The 23543-nt window shown below is 35.9% G+C and overlaps 1 protein-coding gene across 3 annotated transcripts in view; it reads right to left on the reverse strand.

The window, feature by feature from the left end:
- MAPK14 (mitogen-activated protein kinase 14) overlaps nucleotides 1–23543 on the reverse strand; it is a gene marked incomplete at both ends in the record, with an annotated part of 75487 nt that overhangs the window by 19316 nt on the left and 32628 nt on the right. For all 3 annotated transcript variants that reach the window (XM_084259597.1, XM_084259596.1, XM_084259598.1), the window contains 7 exons: nucleotides 886–957; nucleotides 1512–1626; nucleotides 3057–3104; nucleotides 3742–3771; nucleotides 4462–4573; nucleotides 16221–16279; nucleotides 22524–22653. In XM_084259597.1, coding sequence (XP_084115723.1) covers nucleotides 886–957; nucleotides 1512–1626; nucleotides 3057–3104; nucleotides 3742–3771; nucleotides 4462–4573; nucleotides 16221–16279; nucleotides 22524–22653 — 566 coding nt within the window. The remainder of the gene's footprint in view (nucleotides 1–885; nucleotides 958–1511; nucleotides 1627–3056; nucleotides 3105–3741; nucleotides 3772–4461; nucleotides 4574–16220; nucleotides 16280–22523; nucleotides 22654–23543) is intronic.

Consider the following 23543-nt stretch of genomic DNA (forward strand, 5'->3'; position numbering starts at 1 on the left):
TGTAATAAGTCTCATAGTTGGGAATAAACCCAGGAAGTCTGATTCCAGAGCATGTGCTCTTCACCAGTATGCTCTATTATCTATCCCTCAATTTGTGGGGCTATGTATGTGTATCTATGATTGATGAAGACAGATGTGGACACAGATGTAAAGAAGAGGAAGGAGAGGAGTAAATAACGCTTCAGAGGGAATTCCAACAAACCACATTTTGAAGATATTACTAGCAATGAAATGAGCATGCAGTAGGTAGGCAAGGGGCGAAAATAAGGCACTGTGATAAACTACACACTAGACAAAAAGTCTAGCAGTAAATTAAGGTTTGGCTACAATTGGGGTAAAAATTAAGTTGTCCTAAAAAATAAAAAGACACAGGCAAGGTGACCTTATCACTTCTTGCTTTTATTATATATTGTTAAACAATGTAACAAGAGTCAGCAGGTATATCATTACAAGAGCACCAAATACACTTTTAAATATGTAAACCAAAAATAAAAGCAAGATAGCTCTGATTTAAAATGGGTATCTTGTGCTCATTCATTGAGTGTATACAAGGACTAAACCAGTCACTGAGATCTAGAACTTGTCATGAATTTGCTTCAGTCTAGAACTGCTTGGGAAGATTAATATAAGGAACTTCTTGCAAAAAAGATGACATATGGAAAATTTTAGATGTTTTCCAGCTTAGGATGAATTTTTCCAACTCAGAGAAGTAAAGTGAAGTCTCTCTCTTGGCAGGGCTAACTAAGCAGGAGGGGAGAGTTCATAACACACCTAGACTATAGAAGCAGGTAACGAAGCCTGCCCTTGACATAGGTAAAAGTGACATACTTCCATGGAAACTGGAATCTATTGAGAAGAAAGAATACAAAACTTTTTAAAGGATACGGTCTGTACCAGGAAACAATGTTCTTCCAGTCAACAGCTCAGCCATAATGCATCCCACTGACCAAATATCAACTGGAAAAATTAAAGAGAAATAAAAGTGCATATGATGTCAACATTATTACACTTGCCCATAGACGGAACTACAACTGGGGGTAAAACACTCAAATTCACATTTAAGACATCTGAGGTTCAATAGTCATACTCATTTTTATAGAACCAAATTTATTAAGATTTTCACCCCACTCAAGGGCTTATTGGTGACGGGGCAAGAGAAACAAGCTATTCACAAATGGGCAAATATTTATCGGTAGCAATTGTGGATTTTTCCAATTAATATCGAGAAGTTAAAATTTTGAATCCATTGTCTTCAGGAAGAAGTACTCAGATGATATGTTAAAAATTTAAATATACAAAAACCCAACTGCTCGATCACAAAGGTTGAAAGCTGTGTATAAAAACTGCTTAGTCTATTTGAGCAACCAAAGTATTTTCTATTTATATACTTTAAAAGGATCACTCAAGGAGGAAAACATGTTTCCTCCTACTTCCACCATCCCTGCTTCTGAGAAACCCAAATATGATCAATGTGGTATTCAAAAGACCCAAATAACCAATGCAAGCAATACCTGTCTGGTTGTAATGCATCCAGTTCAGCATGATCTCAGGAGCCCTGTACCACCTAGTGGCCACATAGCCTGTCATTTCATCATCTGTATGTCGAGCCAGTCCAAAATCCAAGATCTAAGGGAAAGGACAGAAATCATGCACTGGAACAAACTCTATAGACTTGTAAAGCAGGAAAGAACTCCAGTGTCTTATATAAAAAAGGAGAACAATATAGCACTTTCATAAAAATATTTCCTGGTCCAGGGCCTCCCCGGTGGCGCAGCGGTTGAGTGCTGGGTTGCGAAGCTGCGCGCAGCCTCTGCGGCGCCGGTTCGATCCCCGGCTGCTTCCCGGCCACCAGAGGAGGGTCCCACATGGCGCGCAGACCTCTCCTGCCGCCCGCTGCTCCCCTCAGCAGTGTACTTCGGTCCTTCTGCCTGCTCTGCTCCCCGCTCTGGCTCTGGTGAATTCTCTCACCCTCCCGCGCTTCTGACTGTACCCACTGCTTGTATGTATAAACAGACAAACAAACAAATAAATAAATAAATCTTTAAAAAAAAAAAAAAAAAAAATTTCCTGGTCCTTACTTACAATGCATGATAAACACAGTAAGAACTTTAAAAAATAAAATTACAAAAGCAAAACCAAAATGCCACTCCTAGGTAATTTTTTATAAGCAATGAAAACACATATCCACACAAAGTTTGCACATGAATATTTACAGCAACTTTAGATAGTCCCAAACTGGACATGAAGCAAATGCCCATCAACATTGTGGTGTATTTATAAAATGAATGAATTGTAGTCAACTATAAAAAAAGAATGAAAATTTATAAATACAACAATACAGATGAATCTCAAAAACATAGCATTAAGTAAAATCTAGTCACACAAACACACAAAATATTGTATGATTTCATTTATATGAAATGCCAAAAAGATAAATCTACTCTATAGTGTCAAAAAGCAGATCAGTGTTTGTCTGATGGCAGGATTGGGATAAAGGGTTGGGGTATGGCTGGGAAGGAGCACAAGGCAACTTTCTGAAGTGATAAAAATTTTTGTTATTATACATAATTGTGTTAGTGGTTAATGGATATATAAATTTGTCAAATGGACAAAAAATGATACATTTTATTGTGTGTAAATTCTTTCCCCAAAGTTGAGTGAAAAAGGAAAGTGAACAAAGAAAAAACATCCAGAGTTATTCTTTACCTGAATTACTTTTAATACATGGGGTTTGCCATTTTTTAGGAACCTAATCTAATAATTTTCTATCCGGGATTACTTACTTCACATTTAAACTATAACACCTGCCTTGTTATCACAAATATATTGAATTTTATTTTAGAATGAAGACACCTGATGTATCTTTAATGTCACTTAACTAGCTTACTTAGTCTGATTTAAATTTTAAAATCTAATATTCCTAAGGATAGTATGAATTTTCAGATTAAAAAATTATGGCTTATTCATTACTTAAAGAAAAAAAATCACAGTTGTCCTGGTTAGTCAAACATATAACTACATGGTAAAAAACAATCATCACTGTCTCTCCATCTTACCTTCAGCTCACAGTCTTCATTCACAGCTAGGTTACTAGGCTTTAGATCCTAGGAAATAAATACAGAGAGGACAGGATCAATTTTATGATCCATGGTAAATTCTCTCCTTACAGGTAATGATGAGGATCCAGACATAAAATAATTCATCCAACGATAAACAATCTCCATCCTATATTCAGCATCTAGGCCTAGTTAGCCTTGAAATGGTAAAAACTATACATCTTGTTTCTCTAATCAGTTTAACCTTAGAACAAAGTTGCAAATCAATATTGCAAAGTTGTGCTAGGGCTTACCCCGTGGCGCCACACTGTGAAGCTGTCTGCAGCCTCTGCAGCACGGGTTTGACTCCCGGCTGGCCAGGGAGAAACCCACATGGTGCAGCAAACCTCTCCTGCCTTGCCCACTGCTCCCCTCAGCAGTGTTTTCAGTCATCTGACTGTTTTGCTCCCCACTCTGTCTCTGGTGAATTCTCTCACCCTCTTGAGCCTCTGACTGTACCCCGGTTCTTGTATAAATAAATAAATCTTAAAAAAAAAAAAAACCACCAAAGTTACTAGTTTGTTTAAAATAAATATTTTAATGGCTAAAGCAAGTTTAGATCAGGATCTTGGCTAAATGTCAATCTTCACCCACTACCAGCCCAGTTCCCCCAAATAATTAAGAAAAAAAAAATCACAATACATACCCTGTGAATTATATCAGCTGAATGTATATACTGTGGGGGAAAAAAAATTTAGTTAAAGGAAAATGTATCTCCAACCTCTCACTGTCATAGGATATATTTGATACCCATTTTCATGATCAATAAGAACTATTAGTATTAATAATAGGTTTAGAAATTATAAGTAATTAACAGCAGTCTGTATATTTATCATGATTTCCATATCATTAACTGTTATTCATAGAGCTGGAGTATGAATAAAACAGCTTTCAATCTACTCTCTGGTTTGGCGCTTTGTAGCTCAATAAGAACCCAAAGCTGCTAAATATCAAAGACTTAATTTTAAAATACTGTCTGTCTATTGGCTCTTTCCACAAGTAAATTTACCTCCTGGGGGATTTTTTAACGTGACACAGACATTAGATTATATCAAGAAACTATTAATACTGTTGACATTTAACAGTGAACAGTCCTAACTAAGATATGCACACTTAAGTATCTTTGGGTGGAATTATATGATGACTTGCCTTAGAATAATCCAAGGTTTAAGGAACACATAAGAAAGTAAGACTGGCCACATGTCGGTAATTATGGTAAACAGAGGGATTAATTATACTATGATTGTATTTGTGATTCTGTGAATGTTTGAATTTTCTATAAGAAAAATTTCTTGAACCCCAAATGGAAGGGAGAGAGGGAGAAGGAGAATTAATCCCTCAAAATTATTACTAATACTATCTGTACCTTGAGACCTCGGAGAATTTGGTAGATAAGGAACTGAACATGGTCATCCGTAAGCTTCTGACATTTCACAATGTTGTTCAGATCTGCCCCCATGAGATGGGTCACCAGATACCTAGAAATTAATGGAGAGTTACATAGTAATCTAGAACCCCCAAGAAAACTCTTATTTTCATAAGACTCTTAAAAGGCTCCCCAGGAAGTATCATAGCAATAGCTAAAAACTTAATTACGTTCAACACCACTATCCCAACTTTACTACCTACCATCTATTTTTCTAAAAATTTTTATACTTGTACCTATTTAATGTATCATTATCTAGGTTTGGGGACAGGCTAGAAAAAAGATGGAGCTATAATGACATGTTTGTATCAGTTTTCTTAAAAAAATTATTGCATAAGAAATATACAATATAACTAAATGCATGACTATAATAAAGTATTTTGTTGTTTTAAATCTGCCATTACATTTTCACTTCATTATAAACCCTTCAAGTTGTACATTCTAAAATAGGAGTATCCTTACATACTCAAACTATTATTCTCCTCTTACAGAAAATGGATATCATTCATCGGTAAAAGGATATTTGTTCACTGACAATATTCCTGCATCTACTTTAAAGGGAGGAACACATTTTATCTGTAAGCAAGATGAGACATTCAGAACTTCTCCTCACAGGTGTGGTGATGCTTATTAATCCTGTCTTTACATAGTGAGATTAGGGAACTATTATATTCAAGTCCAACAGGTTCACCACAGATATTCTAGACGCGATGCCTTACCCACTCGTATTACCGTATTACACAGCTGTGGGAACCTAAAAACTAGATCAGAACCAAGGAGGCTGAAATTTTAAAACTTAAGTTAGTATTGTACTGTTTAAGAATAGTTACCCATTCCTGAGGTTGAATAATACTATATATCATAGCTGAGTTATAAAGAATGTTGATTTCATTTCACTTTTTTTTTTTTTTTACAATTTGACAAGAAGAAACCAGGTCAGTATATTTACATTTACCATTACTGTATTATATGAATAAATACACACACACATGCACCACACACTCTCTATTTATTACTTTCTTTCCTCAAAGAGAAACTGAATTTTTTTGTGTCCAATTTCCCTGTTCAACTGCTATGGTGAGTTGCCAGTTTCACAAAGATCAATAGGACTTAACCTAGATGTAACCTTAGGTGAGATTTTAGCATTTCATGTTTTTAAAACTTGCACATTGGTATTGCTTTGAGGAAAGAGTAGATTCTGAATATAATTTAAAGAGTAACTTGGAATGTTTTCATAAAGGGAGTTCTGATTTAAGAACCATATCAAGTTACATGTGGCATGGCCAAAGGCATTAGCACTTATTCTGTGCCAAACCATGTCTTATGCACTCTTCCTGACAACTCCAAAAGTAAGTTTCATTAGTATTTTCACCTTGTTGGTGAGGAAACAGAGACAGAAGAAAGGTAAGCACATTATTTGAGTTTAAAAGAGCAGTAATGTCAGGAGTTAAATCCAAACGTAAGCTCAGAGACCATGATCTTAATCACAGTATACAGTACCTAGGACACAGAATTTAAGTCAAGAGAACGATCTTTCGAAATAAATTTTATAAAAATGTCACAATAACCAAGAAAGCAATATCTCCAGATGGTCTCCTTAACAATTCTCAATACTTAACTATCAAAGGTAATCTTTCATTAATGATAAAGCTGGTTAAATATTCCATCCTAACCATAGTCACTCTGTTTCTTTTAAACCTCAAATTAATACATAATCTGACAAATAGGAAAGTGCTGTGAATAATTGGCTAACATTTTGGAATTAGGACTTCCCCAAGAAGTCCTGTTGCCATATATATAATATCTATTATGACAAATTGCAAGGCAGGTTGCAGAAAAGAGAATCTAATTTGTCTTATAAATGATTGCTTTGCAAATGATTATATTTCACGACATCAGAAGTAAAAGAATTATTTTCTCATCTGTTAAAAATAATTTTAAGGGGAAAAGGTAAACAAAAGAAGCATTGTTCTCTAGGATTATATCTAGAATCTATCTTAACATGTCTTAAAACTAAAAATCCTAATATGTTTGTGCTAGTTCACAAGGCTGTTAAGCAATATTATCAATGCAACCATAGCAATTTCCAGTATAATTACCATGTTTAAGTCATTACCAATGGCTTAAAAATCCTACTTAGTCAGAACACCTCTGACTGCACAGTCTGAGAGAGCTTGCTTTTAGTTAGAATATTCCACCACAGTGCAATTTCCATTAAGCTCTCTCCCCATCAGAGACCACATATCCATTTTATCAATATAATTTCCATAGAGAGTGAGACTGTCAAAATATTACATAAGTATATAAGATTAATCAATCTATAACTGCTAAGCATTGCTGTTAGGTTACAATTAAATCAAGTGACAAGTATTCGTGGCAGAAGTGTCTTGCCACATCATTATATGTTGTTTCCAGGAGGCCCAAAGACCAATCCATGACAACTAATTGTCAAATTCTATCTCATTATTTATCGGTTTCCAAAATAAATAGTAGACAAAAGCATGTATCTCATAAAGCTACTGAATGCTTAAGGAAGACAGAGCAACATTTTAAAGCAATAAACAAAAGAATGGGAGGAAAATGTAGATTAGCACGCTTAAAATAAAGTCAATTTCCAAAAGAGCATTAATGGACAGCCACATTAACTTCCATAGTATTTGTTTCTGGAAAGCAAATTTAATTACATTTTAGTAAAGATATGCCCACTACTGTCAATGTATAACACCTCAAATGAATTAATAAAGATTTGAGAACAGTAGGAAAACTATCTTGTTTTCCCATCTTTAAAGAGGAATCAAGTAAATAGGACTTTATTATGCTGAAGGTTGATTTTATGACCTGATAGAAATTTCGTTTTTCACTTTTCTTTGGAAGATGGTGTCCTTTAAATTTAATCAGGTTATAAAAAGCGTAAGTTTCTCAAATGATTTTTAAAATTTTATTTGTTTTTATTTTTTCGTAGAAGAACTGGGGTGCAGGCAGTGAGAGGATTCACCAGAGATAGAGCAGAGAGCAGAGAGCAGAGCAGAAGGATTTACTGAAACACACTGCTGAGGGGAGCAGCGGGGAAGACAAGAGAGGTCTGCTGCACCATGCATGAGTCAACACCCTGGCCAGGGATTGAACTCAGCCCATAGAGGTGATAGCTCTGAGACTTAACCCCTAGGCCACCACAGAGGTCCTCAAAATGATTCTTGTAGGTGAAAGGTACTGTACTAGCAAAAAAGGAGAACTCTGCAATAAGTGTTTTCAGTACTCTAGACAAGTATCCTTCTCTAGATCTTATTTATGAGGCACTTCACGACCCAACAGTCAAGACTCCTTCCCTAATCCCCCCCTCCACTTTCCCCTTTTAAGCATAATAGAATCAGATAGCTGTGTGGGAAAAATATCTCTTCCATGTCTACAGTGTGGTATCTCTACTACTTCAGCCCTATTTGATAAAGCCAATTACCAAAGGCAAAAACCATATCCATATTTAAACAAAGCATTTAAAACAATGATAGGATTGATAATTTGTAACCACAAGCCTCTGAAATACACCAGTGATCCTTGGGATTCACTACAGTCTATTCCCAACACAGCAGACCGTGATTCTTTGAAAATAAAATTCAGATCATGTCACTCCTCTGATCAAAAGATTTTCCATTTTAATTAATAATAAAGACAAGTACCCCTTCAAAGGCCAATAAAGCCCTATGTAATGCAGTGCCCTATACACAATTATCTCTAACTTCATTGTCTACTCTTCCCTGCTCCCAATCAGCTCTACACTGGTCCTTTATACTAGCCACAAAGACTTTGTTGTTGCAATTTCCAATACAGCATGGATTCTTCTGCCTCTGGACCTTTGCATTGCCTGTTCCTTCTGCCTGGAATGCTCTTCCCCTGATATGCACCTGTCCAGTGCTTCCACTCCTCAAAATTTACCTTCTCAATGAGGCCGATCCTTGCCACCTCATTTAAAATTTCCCCCCGCCCTTGCACTCCTAGTAAGACCAAGCAAGGGTATATCCTACTGATCTTATCTGATAAGCAGGCCAAATTATTCTAATATATGGAATACTACCTTTGCCGGTTTATTTCACGACAAACTATTCTCCTCACTTATAGCATAAATTATTGCAAGGATTATTGACAATAAAGGATTTAGATTAGAGGAAGGCATGTATAAATATACAAACTAGAAAAGGAAACACAGTGAGGTGCTAGGGACACAGAGGACAGGCCTCAACTCAGCCTTAGGAAGGAGCTAATTAGGGAAAGATTTCTTTTTCTTTTTCTTATACTTATTTATTTTTTAGTGTAGAAGAAATGGAGTATAGTCCAGAGGTGTGGGGGGTGAGAGGGTTCACCAGAGACAAAGTGGGGAGCAGAACAAGTGGATCCACCGAAATACACTACTAAGGGGAGCAGTAGGCAAGACAGGAGAAGTCTGCTGTGCCATATGTGGCACATATGGCAGGGGATAGAACTCAGGTCATAGAAGTGACAGTGCTGAGACTTAACCTCTAGGCCACCAGGGAGGCCCATAACCAGGGAAAGATATCTTGAGGGATTCCAACTCTAAGACAGAACTTGAAGCTTCTTTCCCTTTATTAATCAGCTAGTCTCAGAAAATGGGGGCATCTTATTGATCATGTCAGATACTACTGAATGGTATTTTCCTAAAGGATGTATAATCTATCTAGATTTTGTATGTGAGTCTGTGAAGATATCTAAGAAAAGCCTCTACAACTCTCTACCCTCTTATTCAGCAGTCTCTCTGATAAGGAGATGAATTGCAAATATAACTACTAATTCAGTTAGCTTGTTCATCTTCCTCCCAGACTGCTGCTTTTCCTGCATTACAGATCTTGAGCTCTCAGTCTGTTTTCAAGGAATAAAACTATTACTCTTAGTTCAAACAAATGGATTGGATACTTCTTTCAGTAATGGAGGAAAGCATGATTTTCAAGCAGATAATGCTCATTAACTAAATTAGTAAATAACTCTCCCCTGCCACATGCACGTGTGCACACAAAATTAGAATTTACCAATACAATTCGTATCGATGAACAAGAGTCACTGGTAATCTACCTTCATATTCTCCATTCTATCTATACAATTCTCTTTTTCTATACACTTCACACATTTCTTTCTTTGCTTTCACTGTCTGGAATAAATTTCAACCTCTACACTCCATATCTCTGTTTCTTTGGACACAGTTATAACTTTCTTTAGAGTATTTCCTTCACTAGTCTCTCATATTCTCAGGTCACTCAACATCTTATATGTTGTTTAGATATTACAAATTTGACTTGATTCTTTGGTTGTATTAGGTAAGCATTTATGTTCATCTCATTAAGGAGAGCATATGCAGCTGAAAGGCCTCCAGTTTTGACATCTTACATAGAATCTAGCATAGTACATTCCTACGTCACTTAAGGCATTGTGGTTAATGATGGGCAGCATATATGATGGTGGTTCTGAAAGGCTATGCTATCCTAGGTGTGCAGTAGGCTATACCATCTGCTAGGTTTATGTAATATACTCTATGATGTTCACATGACAAAATCACCTAAAGACGCAGTTCTCAGAATGTACCCCTTTAGGTGATGCATGACAGTATTAACTAAGAAGGGCTGATAGGTTTTCAGATAATAATCATAGCCCTGGATCAGATAATAATCATAGCCCTAGATTTAGAGCTAATAGATCTAGGATATATATAATTTGTATGTGTATTGTACAATTCATTTCATTTATTTTTCTTATCTTTAATTTCCTCATCAGAAAATTTCTAAGTTTTCAAGATTCAACAAGGCAGAAAACAAGCTCCCTACTCTAACAGAGCTTACAAGCAAAAAGGAGAAGACAGACAATAACAAATACATGGTATAAAATTTGCTAAGAATAAATTACAGGGTAAGAAGTAAACACTGACAGTGGGGGTAGTATTTTAGTTGTGGTGATAGGGAAATTGAGATTCTGATAAAGAGAACTTTGAGTAGAGTCCTCAAGGATTTGAAGGACCCAGTCATGTGTATATGTGGGGAGAATGTTCCAGGCCAACATCAGAAACCAGTGCCAAGGTCCTACTGAGAATGTGGCTGTCTGTATTCTAGAAAGAACAAAGAGGCCAGAGTGGCTGGAAGGAGAAAGGGAAAGAGTATTACATGAGGTCAGAGTGCACAGTACCAAAACAGGTAGGACCTTTCAGAACTTATTTTATCATTTAAATTGTTCTCTCCCATTAAATGTCTCAACTCAATTTCAGGCATGTTTATTTTATTCATTGTTATAGTTCCCAGAGATTAGTATTGTGCCTAGCATAGGATGGGTATTCAAATATTTACTGAATGAAACCAAGGTTAAAATGGCAAGCTAGAAACTTCCTTTACCTATTCAGTACATTTGGCTCCTCTTATATTGATATAAAATGCTACCCTTACTAGTTTAACAATAATTTTTAGTAAGTGGGAAGCTAGGTGATTATCTGCCCACTGGCTTTCACTAAAATAATGGCTGCTGACTGACCCTGTTGTAGATAATCTGCTGAAACACAGTAGAATTGAAAATCCCACTTCGTTTCCCTCTTAAAGAACTAAGCAGACACAGGAACTCAAGTGTAAAAAACCAGGGATGGGAAGTTGCAAAATAGAGGAAACAATGGCAGAAAATAGTAGGGAGAGATTATTTTCATTAGCCCCATGACAATTCAGTCTTCCTGAGATTTGAGGAAGAGTTCCTACTAAAAGTCTAGAACTCTTTTGCCCACTAAGCTTGATCAGAGAACCACCAGAGTTTAAAAATGGCAATAATGCAATAGCACAAAGTTGCAGCTTACTCAAGGAGTTAGGTTCTGACACTGAGTATTAAAGTTTTTGGATTTCTATTTTGTGTGTGTGTGTGAAGAAATTAAATTTTTTTTATATCTACCTTTATTTTATTTTGTTATCTTTTATTTTTTTTTTTACATCGTTGTTCATTTTTAAACAATATTTGCTTCCCCCATCCACTCAGGTGTTGTCCCCATGGAATTTCCTTCCCCAAGGCACTCATGCACCATCACCTCAGTCCCCTGTGTTCCTCCCTCCCTCCCTCCCTCTGATCCCTCTCCCTCCTCCTCCCCTGCAGTATGTCTCTGATTTATAATTGTCTATTTTTGCTTTGTTGTGTTTTCTACTGTGATTATTTTTTTACAGTGATGTCTTATTTGGTTCCCCTATATTCCTGCTATAAGTGAGACCATCCGATATTTTTCTTTTTCCTTCTGGATTTCTATTGTTAACTAAATATTTATAGCATGCATACATATGCCACCTCCTACCAAACAGCACCATCAAGAAGTCAATGGAAATGTACATATGATTTCAAATCATTTAGAATATCTAGATATACCTTTACAAAATTGTGCCATCTGAACACATTATACAGCAGTTAAGAACAACTTGGTAGGGGCCTCCCTGGTGGCGCAAGGGGTTAAGACACAACCTATGAAGCTGTCCCGCAGCCACTGCAGCATAAGTTCAATCCCCTGCCAGGGAGCTACCCAGGTGGTGCAGGAGACCTCTCCTGCCTTGCCCTTTGCTCCCCTCAGCAGTGTATTTCAGTCAATCTGCCTGCTGTGTTCCTCACTCTGTCTCTGGTGAATCCTCTCACACCCCACACCTCTGGTCTGTACCCCAGTTCTTGTATGCATAAATAAATAAATCTTAAAAAAAAAAAAAGAACAACTTGGTATATTCATCTTTTAACTCCACATTTTCCAAACACCATCTCCATGGCTCCTAATGTTCCAGCTCACTAGCATTCCTTTCTTAAAGGTACAGTCTCACAAATGATGTATGCAGGATGCCTGCTAACTGAGAAATTAAAATTTTAGTAAAAATCTGAATTGTATGATAAATGAAAAGTACTAATAACTCAGACAAATATATATATAACACATGATTAGAAATCACTGGGAAATGTGAAAATCAAATAGAAGTTTTGTTTTGTTAATTGGCACAGAAACTTCATGTTCAAAATTACTGCCTGTTCTAAACCTGGCAGCACATAGCACCACTCTCACCTTCAGAGTATAATTTGTCTAGAACACTGGGCTTTTGTTTGCTTGAATGGTTTTAGGAAATACAAATAATCTGTTTTACCACAAACCCCACCAATCCCAGCTGTGTAACACTGAGTATCATTCATTTTATTTGTCTGGAAGGAATTTAAAATTGCAAAACCCAAATTATAGGTGAATATGTTTTGTTTCTTATGCAAATTCTAAAATGACTTTGGAAAACACTATTAACCATAGTCTGGATAAGTACTGATTTTTTTCAGTGACAGGAAAAACCCTAAGAGTTAAAATTAAACAATGAAACATTTCCCTAAATGCAACTTTAGATTTATTATTCCATTTTCAGATTCTCTGGGATTGAAAACATTTCAGAACTCAACCACCCCAATTTTCATCATTTAAAGGGAAGCTAACTGGGGCCTTGAGGAGCAAAGTGACTAGTATAGGGTCAAACGGTTAATTGGTAACTGGCTACCAAAGTGTTTTCAACTTATTTCTCCTAACAATATTGTGACTTAATTGAGAAAGACTATTGTTTCTAATTATTCTGACCCTATTCCAATACTCTCCTGAGCAAATATTCACCAAGTAGTACAAAGATTTGCTCTGAAGAGATGAACTCAATTCTTATTTTAACCAGAACCCAACTTATATAATATTACATGTCAATTATATCTCAACAAAACTGGAAATAAAATAGTCAGAACCCAGTTAGAAAGAACAGATTCCTGTTCATGGTATTTGTTGAGTGAATGAAGACATAATTACAACTTTAATTCAGTGGGTATGTTTGTAATTAGTGGATCTTCAAACAGATAAAGAAGTTAAAGATATTACAATAAATGAAACTTAACTTTCCAACAGATGCTAGCCTTAACTAAGGTCTTTTTTACATAGGTTAAAAAAGATTCATAATCTAGTTCCACAATGCTTGATTACACCAAAACATAGTGTTTGATCAGGTTAGCAAATCATCAATTCCTTTGTTAAATAAATTCAATTTAACTATACCTTAATATTTGGGATCTAATTCAGACCTGATATGAATGCTTTACAAAGTAATTAACAAACATACTACTTCAACATTTCTTCCACATTTAAGCAAAATATCAAAAACCATTATTCTTGGGGTAAGAAAAGTACACTGTAACATAACAGAGGAAAATGATTTTTCTTTATTCATTTCCCCAAATACATTTAATGTACAATATCAAGAGTGAAGCCTGAGGTCAACTATGGACTCTGAGTCATTATGATGTGTCAATATAGGTTCATCCTTGGTAAAAAATGTACCTTTCCGTTGAGTGATATTGACAATGCAGGAAGCTATGCATGTGTGAGAAGAGGGGCTATATGGGAAATACCTCCCTCTCAATTTTGCTGTCAGCCTAAAACTTCTCTAAAAATTAAAATCTTTTAAAAATAAAGGTTGATTATTTTATTAAAAAAAATATCATTCTGCAATATTCTCTTTTCCAAGCAGAGACTACAGCAGGGCTCAACAATGTGTAACACACATGCTGCCTGGGTAGCATCCAGTAAGCTTTGGGATCTTTCACATTATAGGGTCAAGTAGGGCCACAAAAAGCACTGCTGTTCTTTATTATTGCCTATTTTATCCTTTGCTTGTTTCTTAAAATTTCATCAGCAGAATCAAGGTTAATGTGGGTGGGAATCTTGTGCTTGGACCAGATTCTCCTCTTTCATCTTCTGTTCTTAGTCATACCATGTTCCAATTAAATTTAAATGGTGAGAAAATGTTTTGCTATTTTTCTTCCTTCTCTTCCATTTCTTTTTCAGTTCCTTCCCCACCCCTCACTTTATTTTTAAAATTTTTTTAAAGATTCATTTATTTATACATACAAGAACTGGGGTACAGGCCAGAGGTGTGGGGGATGAGAGGATTCACCAGAGACAGAGTGGGGAGCAAAACAGGCAGATCAACTGAAATACACTGCTGAGGGGAGCAGAAGGCGAGGCACACCATGTGGGTAGCTCCCTGGCCAGGGATCAAACTCATGCTGCAGAGGCTGCAGACAGCTTTATAGTGCTGCGTCTTAACCCCTTGCGCCACCAGGGAGGCCCCATCCCTCACTTTAGACAGAATATACAAGCGCAAACATATATTCCTACTCATGGAGCAAAAGGTATTTAGACTCAGCTAGGATAAGGGTAGGAGAAACTGAACTCAGGTTAAGTTAAGGGTGGGGAGAAACCGTCTCCACCGGGAACAACAGAAAGTAAAGGTTATTGACAAGCATCTATGTTCTAGAAGTCTGGCCAACTTTTACAATAGTCACTCTTTCCAATGAGGAATGCCAAAATTTCAACAGGACAAAATGTATAACTAAATTGAAGGCTTTCCCTCCCTCTCATACAGTATTTATGTATCTGGTACTTATTCCCATTCTCTCTCATACAGTATATATGTATACAGTATACATTATATATGTGAATCAGGAATTGAGAGAGGGGTGTGATGATTCAGGTACTGGAAAAACTTCAGTAGAGAGTTTACACAATGCACAAGAGCACGTGCTGGATTCTGTCTTACACCCACACATGTGCAACCTAGGGATGCAATGGTATTAATGTCCCATAGAACAACACTCACCCATGGGGTCAGAAGCCAGTGAGTAAATGGCTCTCCATCTGAGGTGCATTCTGTATAGGTGCATTCTGTATAGCTTTTCAGAAGACCCTGGCAGATTTCAGTCCCACAGGCCACAGTGGTGACTGACTTAATATATCTTTACAGTAGCTTTCTCTGCTTCCTTTACCATTTTCCTTAGACCCATACTACTAGTTCCTGAAAACTGCAGGCTCTACTTTCCCAGGGGATCACAAGCTAGAATAATAGAGATGGTCACGCACTGGGAGAATCAGCACTATTCATTAACTTTCTCAACATGCGAAGCCTGCCCTTTGGGCTAGTGCAGAAATCAATACTTCAAGGATGTGCATGCAGTTATAGTACCATTTCCTAAACACAAGTTGGATAAGAGAGCAAATGGCCTATATGAAGCCAGGACTCTGTTACATTTCTTGATGTAAATGTAATGATGTAAAGATGTCCCTTTAAAAGCTGGGATAGGGGCCTCCCTGGTGGCACAAGGGGTTAAGCACAACACTGAAGCTATCTGCAGCCTCTGCAGCATGAGTTTGATCCCTGGCCGGCCAGGGAGCTACCCACATGGTGCAGCAGACCTCTCCCGACTCGCCCACTGCTCCCCTCAGCAGTTATTTCAGTCAACCTGCCTATTCTGTTCCCCACTCTGTCTCTGGTCCGTACCCCAGTTCTCGTATGCATAAATAAATAAATCTTTAAAAACAAAAAAAGCTGGGATAGGTTATTTGAGAACAAAAATCATAGTCAAAACTTCCTATACTCATCTCCATTCAACTCTTCTAAATACTAACCACTGACTCTCCAAACAGGCAAAACGTGCCTGAAATGATAAAAGCACTAATCTATACCACCCATAATATACATCATCTGCTATTTAGTCCCATTCTCTGGAACAGTTAGTTGATAGAAATAAAGAATCCTTGAAGTCCATGTATTGCTAAATGGTTTGGGAATAGAAATGGGCTGCTAATTTTCATCCTCTAACTGAGAGAAAGACAAACACAAAGATACACTTACACATCATTGAATTCCTCCAGAGATCTTGCAGGTGTAAAAACATCCAACAGACCAATCACCTATAAGAAAACATAAAAATCAAACTCAGTAAATGGTGAATTTACTACAATACCTATCAGCTTTTAATCATCTTAATAGGAACTAATTTCATATCCAGTCATTTCAGTGAAATAACAGCATAATATCATATGCTTAATAAGCCCAAATTATTTTCTATTGAAAATACATTGTTTTTTTCCCTTGTTAACATTAGTTCTTATAATAACCTATTTTACTATTAAAAATCTTAATCTCTTTAGAATTTGGCCACATAGAGTTACTAATTAATCAGTGGGCAAAAATATTTAGGGTTCTTATACATGTGCAGTAAAAGCACTAATAGTCTAGATAGTTAATACAAAGAAAAAAAAATCACACTTCTACAACAGATATTACAGTATCATTTTTATTTTTTAAATGTATTATTCCATGAAATTTTTTACTTTCATAGTCTTCAGAACTGATTTTTTTAAGTTAAAAAATTCAGTATATTATTGACATTATTCTTACAATATTCTGAATGTGAAGATGCTTTTCTCAATTATTACCAAGTATTTAGATCAAACTATTTAAAATGAAAAAGAAAAAATCTATTTTTATATAAGGATAAAGCAAAGAGCTACATAGTAATCCGTGTTCTTTGAGAGTTTTCTGGTCATGGATTAACACTGATTTCTCATCCATGCCCCAACCCATCCCCCAGCCCCTCTTAACTGAGACCATTTATTTCTACAAAATTAAACAAAAGACAAACACGAAATACTATAATTCATTTGTAAAATCCCCAGCCAGATTTAAAAGTATCTGGCTAAGTGGAAAAAACAGATGTACAAGTGTGGTCATGCCAGCCAGCTGCTCTAACCAATCAGGTCACACAGCTAAAAGGAAGATACAACAATACTCAAAACTCATCATGTGAAAGATACTTAGAATATCACTCTATTCATCCGACTTTTAAAAGCAACTTCAGTTATACAGTCTGAACCCAAAAGGAAAACAAATAAACAAAACATCTCAGAATTCAAGAATAGTTTTTCATGTCTTTGCAATTTATTCCAAAGGAAAGGTACAGATTTATTCATCAGATCCTTACACAGACAAATGTATACAAGTAAATCACTGAAATATTTCCTTTCATTTTTCTGATGCATATAATTTGAGGTTATGCTTTGCCTTGTCACATAATATATAATGACTGCTCTCAAGTGCTTAAGTATTTATTTTTCAATAATAAAATTTATCATTTGTATACCATAATTTAACCAATTTCCTGTATTTGGATATTTAAGGAATACTGCAAGTATTTTTTTGCATGTGTTGTATTTTCTTTCCGAAAATAAATTTCAAGAAATAAATTTTAATAATAAAGTAAGTATAGAATTAAAGGGCACCCATATAATTAAGGATTTTAATACTGTCCAATTGTCCTCCATAATGAGAGTCCAACTTATACTCTCACCAGTAATATATTCGTGACCTTATCACACCTCTGAGTAGTGCTTTAAATTTAAGTCAAATAGTTTTCTTTCTACTTCCTGATCTAAACCATGGATTAACACTTTTCATTAGTTTCATATATATCTGGCTTAACACCTCTGATGTTTGATTACTCTCCTCTACACCCATTTGTACTTTAGGTAGCTGAGAACTACATGCTAATTTTATTCACCCATCACCATATTTTTTAATCACTGATTATTTGAGAACCTCTAACTCCTAAATATTCAATAAGAAATGTTGAAAACAGGGCCTCCCTGGTGGCGCAGGTGTTGAGCATCGCACTGTGAGGCTGTCCGAAGCCTCTGCAGTGCCGGTTGGATCCCTGCCTGCCAGTGAGAATCCCACATGGTGCAACAGACCTCTCCTGTCTCGCACACTGCTCCCCTCAGCAGTGTATTTCGTCAGTCTGCCTGTTCTGCTCCCCGCTCTGTCTCTGATGAATCCTCTCACCCTCCCGCACATCTGGCCTGTACCCCGGATCTTGTATAAATAAATAAATTTAAAAAAAAAAAAAGGTTGAAGACAACAGGTATTTTGGAATCAAACTGCTGTATATATGAACATCACAATCAGTTTGATTTCTTGGATCCCTGAGCTTTTATATCTCTTTAATTACAGTAACACCAACACAAGGAATATAGCAGTTCAATTAATATTTGTTATAAATAAAAGAAATATCTTCTCTGAGCCTCATTTTCTTCATATGAAAGACACAGAGATGATATTGTTTCTTTTCACAGGATTGTAGGGAATATTAAGTAGACAATGAATCTAAAGGTACCAAATGCAAAGGACTGACAAAAATAATCTTTATAAACCTTAGAGGTTTATAAAGAATTATAAAATATATATCACAGAAACAATATTATTTGAAGTAGTTACTTCCAAATACTTCAACAGTATTTTAAGTAGTTACTTCCAATAACAAAATAAAGTTAAACTAAATTATTCAAATGATTAAAACCTGGCTACAAGAAGCACAATGAACACATTTGGGGGAGAGAAAAAAAGAGCAAAGCATATTAGTATATACCCTACCAAATTTTAATTTTCTTAAAAGAAATACATTTTATGAAATTAAAACTACCCATATTACATTAAAGTATTTTCAATTTTTTGTGTGATTTTACAAAACATCCTTTTTCCATTAATTATATTTATGTTGTAGTACTAACCACCAGGAAAACGGTATAAAACAAGTTTCCCAGCATTAAAATAGAGCTAGGGAATATTTTAATCCATTTACTTCTCAGTTCTTAAATGGAAATTTTCTTTTAATTCAGGTCATATTTTAGCCTATATCTTTACTCCTTCTGCCATTACATGATTTTAGACACCTAAAAGTAACCTAAGAATTAAATCTTTAGAAAAGACATTGACAGTAAAATACATATACTCAGCAAATGTCTTTGATGACTGCCCTACAATGGTCCAAAAACTAACAGAAGTAATACATTTTTATTAAATTAGTACACCAGGGACCTCCCTGGTGGCATAAGGGGTTAAGCACAGCACTGTGAAGCTATCCACAGCCACTGCAGCACAAGTACGATCCCCAGCCAGGGAGCTACCCACATGGCGCAGCAGATCTCTCCTGGCTCACCCACTGCTCCCCTCAACAATGTATTTCAGTCAATATGCCTGTTCTGCTCCCCACTCTCCTCTGGCCTGCACCCCAGTTCTTGTATGCAGAATCAAAGAACAACATCTAATCGATTTACCATTAGCACATCAAACAACCATTTGGTCTACCAAATAAAATTAATGAAAGATTGCTTCCATCATTTTAAACTTCAAAATATTACTGGATAATATGCAGCACCTACCCAGGCAGCAAAAGAATGCCACCTGTGAGCTGCTTCCTGTTATCTTTCCTTAGAGTAGGTGTTCATGAGACAAAGGTGACAAGTTCAATCAGGAATAGCCCAGTTAACCTTGTTCAGAGAATAACTTCACAGTCACTGAAGATATCCCTTAGCTCCTGGAACCCATCAGATAAATGTGTATCTACCATTAATTATCACTAACAAAAGAAGTAATTTAAGATAAACTATGGGTTGTGGGTCAGAAACAATTCTGTGTCAAAGATCACTTATGCACTCTGGCACCTGTAACTTTTATTTGCAAACTATACTTAAAATTTTAAGAGTTTTAAGCTGTTATATATGCAACAAAGGATGCACAATAATGTATATATAGCATATACAATATATACAAAGTATATACAATAAACAATATGCAATATAGTGTAGCACTGGTAATATCTTAGAAGGTTTGGTAATATCTTTGAAGGTTAGGTAAAAATTGGACAGTGGCTTAAAACAGTGGTTTTTAAAAAAAAATAAAGAGGAATTCTTGATTCCTTTTTGGGAAAAGTTACTTTTACAACGTAATCACCTGACAGTAGTTGTAGAAAAGACTAAAATTCATGAATTTTCTACAATGAGTCTAAGACATTTGGTCTCTTCCCATTTCTCTTTCAAACATTTGTCAACATAATAGAGAACTATAAAACTTTCAGCCATGTGCTTTATTTTGTTCAAACAATAAATCACCAATACGTAATTATAGGTAACAGTCTATGCTGATATGGCAAACATCTTACTATTAAAAAGATAAGACTGCCGGCAGCTCTCCTGCACACTATGTAGGTGCCTCTCTTTCTCTTTCGCCTTTCCTAATAAACCCATTATTTTAAAATATAAAATAAAGTAAAATGAAAGATACTGCATTAAGTAAACTACTTATAATACAGCATATATATATATATTAAAATTCTGTTTAATGGTGTCTGTCCTCTTTTCTTTAGAGTCTAGTAGCCTTTCCTAAATTAGAACAATTGTATCCCATCACTGTTGTCTCCTTATTCCTGCAAATACAGAATGGCCCAAATGAAACCAGCCAGCTATATAATAATGTTAACATCAGAAAAGATACATTTCCAAGTATTTCAGAAAATTAACACATAAAAAACTAGCTGTTTATATTTGCTATAAAAATCACTGAATGGATTCAGATAACCCAAAATAATTTTTGCCCCAAACACTGGCTTAAATTGTCTATGAACAAAAGCAAAACAATAAAGTATAGCACTGATACTGTTTTAAATTAGATGTTCTTACATTAGTATAGGCAACACCAGAGGGATCCCAGGGCTTCCTGGAGGTGCTTTGGGGTTCCATAGATTTTTGGCTTGTATTCCATTTTCAAAGTATTCTTTATATTAAAAAAGCTATGACAATATCCCTGCCACATTTATTAATGTGAAATGAAAAAAATATACACTTAACTGTGTTAAGAATCAAGTGTAAATGCATAAATTAAGCTGCCAGGTCACCTTGATTGTAGACCTTGGAATAAAGCTCCTCCTGCCAGGTTTATCTACACATCTCAACTTCTTGTAAGCATGTCACTGATTAGGAAGACTACAGTTCTGCACTAAGCTTTTTAAAAATAAAGCACAAAAAATACAGAAGCTGCATCTATTATTCCATAATCCATTCTAAATTTTAGTCTTAATGCCCTCAAATTTAAAAGAAATTGAAATAAATGTATGCTAATAAAGACGTTTCTGTGATTTTTTTTCCTTACCCTGGAGAAAGTTCAATCTTCAAAACAGAAAAAGTGTGAATAGCCAAGTAAAAAACTTACAGATTTTGAATTTTTTTCTACACAGTAATATCACAGTAGAAATCAATAGAGCTAAATGACTCTAAAGTCTCTATGCCCATTGTTTTACTATGCTAAAATTTTATAGTTCCTTTCAAATAGCAATCACAATTTTCTTATTGATTTTGAAATTCAGGAAAATAACTGTCTTCTGTCAATTGTTTCCTCACTTCCAGTTAATATTCTAATTACACCCATTTAGTTACCATATTAGAATCCTTAAGCATTCCTTTGTAGGACGGCATAGCCCTTAAATACCCCAATTGATAGAAAAGTTTTATCTAACTTAAACAATGCTTTTGCCATATTAAAATACCTAAATCTGGGCCTCCCAGGTGACGCATCGGTTGAGCGCTGGGTTGAAGCTGCCCGCAGCCTCTGCAGCGCCGGTTTGATCCCCGGCCACGGGGCAAGGGTCCCACATGGCGCACAGACCTCTCCTGCCGCGCCCGCTGCTCCCCTCAGCAGTGTACTTTGTCAGTCTGCCTGTTCTGCTCCCTGCTCTGGCTCTGGTGAATTCTCTCACCCTCCCGTGCTTCTGACTGTACCCAGTGCTTGTATAAATATATAAATCTTAAAAAAATAAATAAATAAAATACCTAAATCTGAAAAGGCTATCTTTTGAAGATCAGAAAGAAAAACAATAAAATTATGCATAAAACAGCCATCTTCAATAGGACTTTCAATGAGATGAAGGCACCCTTCCTCAAACTTTTCTAAGAAACCCATAATAACAAAAATAGCCATGCTCTTCCATGTATTGATAAGCCTCAACCAAACGAGATAAAGAATACAAATTCTTTTGTAATAATTTCTTAAAAACTCTTGTGAATTTTGTATTCCACTTCATAATATATTCTTTTTCATTTAAACCTATTTTAAAACATTTTCCCGGTAAAAATTTTTGAATTAAACTAGATTCTCCAGAAAGACGGAACAATTACATGCCAAGGCTGAGGCCACTAATCCCCCAGCACAAGAAGCTGGTGAAGGTACGATGCACTTTTACTGTATTTCCATTTACAGTAATTAAAACACAATTTTTCTCAGACTGTTCAAGAGCAGATAGTATTTTTCGTTGCATGAATAACTTACATTTTCATGTTTCATATGTTTCAGCAATCGCAGCTCTCTGTAGGTCCTTTTGGCATGAATAATGGATTGAAATGGTCTGGATAGCTTCTTGACTGCCACACGTAACCCAGTTTTTGTGTCAAAAGCAGCACTGAAGGGGGAAAAAAAAGAAAAAAAACATAAAAAGCCTATTCTTAAAAGTGCTCTAAATACTTTAAAATTAGTACTTACAAGGCTACTTCATTCCCAAATTAAATGGGTCTCTAATAAAACACCACAAAAAGTAGAAAGATAAATAAATTGACCTATAATCCCAGTATCTAAAGAAAGCTTTTATTATTTTTGGTATTTCTTTCTAGTCTTTTCACGCATCTAAATCAGGTGTCAGCAAACGTTTCCCATGAAGGGCCACAGAATTAGAATTTGTGACGCTTAGGGTCCCTGTTGCAATTACTCATCTTGGTGACTAGCTACTTATAAAGCAGCCAGATAATAAATTGTTTAAATGGCTGTGACTCTATGCCTGTTTTGACGACCACCTGATCTAGATAAGCCAACAGACTGGTATACAAGAGCTGAATACTGTCTGTCTTCTCTGCCTCTGCTTTACGGTCACTTTGCGCTGCCTTGGAAATCAGTAAATTTTCAGGACAATGAGTTGACAAGAAAATTCCCTAAGCACCTACAAAGTATTTGGCACATTTCGGACACTGAGATGTAGTAGGGAAAAGTCAACAAATGCCTACCCTCAGCGGACAGGGGATAAAGGGAAGAGCAGAATAAAATAATTTCAAACAGTGATAAATGCTATGACTAAATGAAACAGAGCAATGGGTTGAAGGGTGACAGAGAGCCAATGGAGTTACACTATTTTTGCTAGGATAACTGAGGAAGTAAATGTGAGCTGAGACAACTGAATTTTGAGAAAATAGCAATCGTGTAAAGATACAGGGACAAAGCTTCACACAGAGGAAAAAAATGATATTAACATTTGTTGAGTCTTTACTGCCTACCATGAACTGTTCAATGCCTAGTCCATTA

This window comes from Talpa europaea, assembly GCF_964194135.1.
Source record: "Talpa europaea genome assembly, chromosome: 2".
Taxonomy (NCBI): domain Eukaryota; kingdom Metazoa; phylum Chordata; class Mammalia; order Eulipotyphla; family Talpidae; genus Talpa; species Talpa europaea.